Source organism: Montipora capricornis, chromosome 2 (assembly GCF_036669925.1).
Source record: "Montipora capricornis isolate CH-2021 chromosome 2, ASM3666992v2, whole genome shotgun sequence".
Lineage (NCBI taxonomy): Eukaryota > Metazoa > Cnidaria > Anthozoa > Scleractinia > Acroporidae > Montipora > Montipora capricornis.
Window position 1 is genome coordinate 22543035 of NC_090884.1, and position 5000 is coordinate 22548034.

General features: G+C 36.2%; 1 protein-coding gene across 2 annotated transcripts in view; it reads right to left on the minus strand.

Moving 5' to 3' along the window:
* LOC138039108 (RNA-binding protein Musashi homolog 2-like) overlaps positions 1–5000 on the minus strand; it is a 17864-nt gene that overhangs the window by 11526 nt on the left and 1338 nt on the right. For both annotated transcript variants that reach the window (XM_068885290.1, XM_068885289.1), the window contains exons 5-6: positions 366–446; positions 129–227 (exon numbers count right to left, since the gene is read on the minus strand). In XM_068885290.1, the coding sequence (XP_068741391.1) occupies positions 129–227; positions 366–446 (180 nt within the window). The remainder of the gene's footprint in view (positions 1–128; positions 228–365; positions 447–5000) is intronic.

Here is a 5000-nt window from a genome sequence, read left to right on the forward strand (position 1 = left end):
TCACATTACAACAAAGTACTTTCCTAAACAACTCCAATGAAATCACACTTCAAGTTAATGCTCAAATCTATTTACTAATAATGCTATTATTACAAATCACTAGCAAACAGAAACTGAAAGCACTGTACCTTGCCAAAGACTGAGAAAAACCTCCTTAATTCTTCCTCAGTGGCGTTACCTCCTAATCCACCAACAAAAATTTTGTTCTCGTTGTTTCCTGAATCCTTCTGTCAAAACAGCAGCATCAAGAGGTAAAAACATGTTAACGCTTCCAAATAAATTGCTGGACTAATTTGCTGGATGTGGTGCTGGACAATTAACAAATTTACTAAAATCTTATTACAATAGCTATTGTACATTCTTACCGATGGTGGACCCCCAACACTTTGCTGGGAAATAACAGCTTGCTGTCCTGGTCCCCTTGGCACTGCACGCTTAGGGTCAATCTGAAACATAAACCATTGCCATATCAAAGCTCAAAAGCATGCCCATGCATCATCCCAAGGAAAAAGATCAACAGAAAATTGAATTTCCGAAGAGTGTAATACAGAAGTTCCTTTAATTTTGTTGAGTAAAATAAAAAAAATTAACAAGTTTCTTTATGAAATTGCTTGAGCATTTGTGACTGTGAAAGCAAGAATGGACACTAGCAATTTTCTGTTCCACAGGCAAAAATGAATGTAGAGATGTATCCAGGTTTTCAAATTTGGGGTTCCATGGCAAAATTTTGGGGCAGAGATGTATCCAGAGTCCGTCATTGCATCCTAGGATGCACTCATTTTCCTTTCGGACGCATAGAATATGGAACAAAGGGTCCAATTGGACGCAGGAAAAAAATTGAATGTTTATGCAAATTACAAACGCCAGGAAAAACATGCGAACAACGTATTTCACAAGGAAATTGAACATTCCCATTTCTCACAATAGAGAAATGATTGAGTTCCTTTCATTTCAAGGTAAGCTGTTATTTTCGGATTTTTGTAGTCGAATGATCTCATTTTGTCAAAGTTTTGAACGGGTGTCTACAAAACGAAGATCGAAGACCGAAGCCCCGTTGTGTGACATGATCTGAGCTGTTTCTTAGGCAAGGCAATCGGCAACACTTTCCATCTGTCGCCAGTGATAATTAAACATTTCAGTTGAAATTTAGTTTGTTGCATGCTTTCCAAGCAAATTTCAAGCATTAGTTTGCTTATCGTGAGAGAAATGACAGAGAATCCAACGACGAAGTACGTTAAATTTTTGTTTTGTACGACCCTATTGATGTTAATTCTGGGCGCACACGTGTCATCGTCTCGGTTATTGTTTTGCATGTAACTTGTCTGTTTTGCAAATTACGAAACTTTTTTGGAGTTAGTGTTAAAATTAACGTATTGAACATAAAACTTGAAGGTATTAAAACACTTGATTATTAACATTGGCCATGGCGAAGTCATGGCCGCACGGGCCGACGATCAAGTGTGTATCAATCCCTTATATTTGTTTACTCTTTTGTTCCTAAATTACACCTCAAGTGTTGTTAAAATAAATGATGCTCTTTTACGGAAATTGAGATTCAGGTCTCTTTTTTTTGCTGCAGAGATCAAGATCATTTATCAACTGGAGCAAACAGTTCCTACAGCATACGGATTCCTCGAGACATTTCCAGATGTGATCAATGGAGCTTTGAAAGCCTATAGATTTCGATCAATGAATCAACAGGCATAACAGTTTCAAAGAAATTGATCATTTTAAGTACATATTCGTGGGGAGGAATAAGACTTTATTTTTGTGCAATTTAGAAATCTGAAAGGGTACTGCAATAAGAGGCAATAGATTGAATATTAATTCTTGAATATTAATTAGCTGGACCCCCAAAATTTTGCAATGGACCCCCAAATTTTTCAAAAAGGGGTCCAGAAGAGATGGATACATCTCTGTTGGGGGTTCAACTAATTAATATTCAAGAATATTTAATTACCTCTTAATTGCTGCTGCAGTGCCCTTTATGATTTCTAAATCGCACAAAAATGAAGTCTTACCCATCCCCTCGAATATGTACTAAAAATAAAATGATCTGCTATGCCTGTTGATTCATCGATCAAAATTGAGATCGAGGAATGCGTTAGTTGTAGGAACTGTTGGCTCCAGTTGACAAATGATCTAGATCTCCAGAGCCAAAAAAAAAAAATAGAGAACTGGATCTCAATTTTCTGTAAAAGAGCACCATTAATTTTATTTTAAAAACCCTTTCAGTTTAATTTAAGAACAAGAGAGTAAACAAATATAAGTGATACAGTGTTCATTGTCGCCAATGACTTCACCATGGCCAATGTTAATAATCAAGCATTTGAATACATCCAAGTTTCATGTTAAACACATTATTTTTAACACTAACTTCGAAAAAGTTGCATAATTGGTAAAACAGACAAGTTATGTGCAAAACAAGGACTGAGACGATGACATGTGCGTGCCCGGCACTTATATTAACAGGGTTGCACAAAACAAAAATTTAACATACTTCGTCATTGGGTTCTCCGTCATTTTGCTCGCGATAAACAGATTAATGCTTGACATTAGCTTGGAAAACAACTTCGACTGAAATGTTAAATTATCATTGGCAGATAGAAAGTGTCGCCGATTGTCTCACCTAAAAAACCGCTCAGATAATGCAGAATTCAAACACAAGAACTTAACTCCTCAAGCAGGACATAATCGTTGACAAAATGAAATCATACGACTATCAAGGCTTGAGACTAACGGTAGCCAACTAGCCACAGGCTAGTGAAGTTTCAATTTTGGCTAGTAGATTTTGAGCTTTTCACTAGCCATTGAGGCTAGTAAAAATTGTGAAGCAGAGGAGTTCTGGACAAAAGCAAAACTGAAAATTATCTCAGATGAATAAGGCAGAAGGAGAGAATAGAAACTAATACAAACAGAAACTGTCAGTGGATTTCATGGATTCCGAATTAACTGCCTTAAAAATGATAAGTTAAAAAAAAAAACTAAAAAGGAAACCAAGCGGATTACAATTTCCCCACGCCCTGCTGCGAACAATTTTTTCAAAAATGATTAACCACGTGTGAAATCATGTGGAACTGGTTGTGTTTCATTTATTGTAAACAAAAAGGCCAAATGGTCATTCACTTCGAAGTTGCTGCTTTTTGCTTCATGTGTAGAATGGTGCTTTCATGTTTAAAATTGAGCCTGAAAAAGCCCAATTTATAATCATAGGACAAGCCTTTCCACAGATTTACTAATAAAAGTAATTTTATTTAAGGTTTATTTTTAATTTACTTTATTCTGCATTTTCCATATCCCAGTGCAAATATAGTGAAAACTTTGCCCTTGTGAAAAAAATACGAATAAACTTGTATGGACAAACAGTTATTAATCACAATAGACGTAAATGCCTTAGTCGTTCACTCTCTAGTGATTTATAATTAATTTAATGAAAGGCAAGTTTTCAGAATTTTGAGAATTAAGAAAAAATAAGTGAGCAAACTCATACAATGAGATTGAACACATGAGAATATTTAATAAAAGTGGGAACTGTGTTTGCAAAAGTGGAATTTTTTCATGATAGTTTTTAGACGTAACAAGATATGTCTCAGCTCGACTACTCTGACTCATTACAAATGAGTGAAACTGCGCATGACGAGACTGGCTAGTGCAACTTTAGTTTTGGCTAGTGAGATCAGACCTGTTACTGGCCATGAGGCCAGTAAGCTAAAAAGTTAGTTTCTAGCCCTGGACTATGAAACTTTGAAGAAAACAGCCTACCTTGAAATTTGAGCAACTATCATTTCTCCGTAGTAAGAAATGGGAATGTTCAATTTCAATGTGAAATGAGCTGTTCATATGTTTTTCCTGGCATTTGTAATGCAAAAACATTTGATTTTTTTCTGCATTTAATTGGACCCTTTGTTCTACATTCTGTGCATTCATAGAAAAACGAGTGCGTACCAGGACACAATGACGCACTCTGGATACATCCCTGCAAATACAAAACTGCAAACTGCTTTAGTGTTGCATCCAATTCCTTTTCATAAATGCCAACTGAACCTCTGCATTATTTTTTGAAACTTTATGTTTGTTAAGTCAAGCGTTTTGTCAAACTGATAAATTCTTCAAATTCCTACAGCCCAAATGAAAAAAATGTGGAACGGATGCTTAAATTTTTGGAACGTAAGGGAGAAACTGTTTGCACAGCCTGCATAAAATGGGGAATGGTCGTTCGAGTTTTTGGAAAGAAGAGGAGAAACCGTTCGCAAGGAATTTCTCAAGTCAACAAACGAAAAATGAACAGCAAAACTGTTGGACTGGAAAATCGTTATCAAATTGCACTCAAATTTTGAAAACTCGTGCCCATAAATCACAAAATGCACTCATCTTCATAAGATTTCCTTCATGATTATCACATTATTATTATTGCTATCATTATCATTATTTATCTTCTATACAGCATATACCTTCTGGAAATTCCATTTTTCTTTCACCCTGACTGATCTTTTTTCCTACTTTCGTTGCATTTTACCAGTATCATCTTTCCTTATTACCCAGGCCATACTCAACATTACTGTTAACATTGTAACTTCGGAAATCACTAAAACCTTTGTGAATCCAAGCAGGGGTTTCATCAGAAGCCAGTCACCAGTGGTATACCAGGGGTTTTATTAGAAGCCAGGACCCAGGTACTAGCACCAGTCTACACTGAGTACAGTACTGACTACTCTGCCTTGATTCAGGGCTTGAAATGGCAACCAATACAGTCGCATTTGCGACTGAATTTTTTCCCTTTGCGACTAAAATATCTGGAGAAGTCGCAAATTTGCAACTTGTTTTCATCTTCGTTCTTTCGAAACAAAAGGGTTAGCAGTTGCCACTTTGCTGCTCTTTTTACCATAAATAAATGAAGAAACGACGAAATCATTTTGTTTCTCGCCTCGAGTCTTCTTTCAATCTGAAGATAGCGAAATAGTAGCATAATTTCGCTGCGATGTTACGTGCACAACTCCATT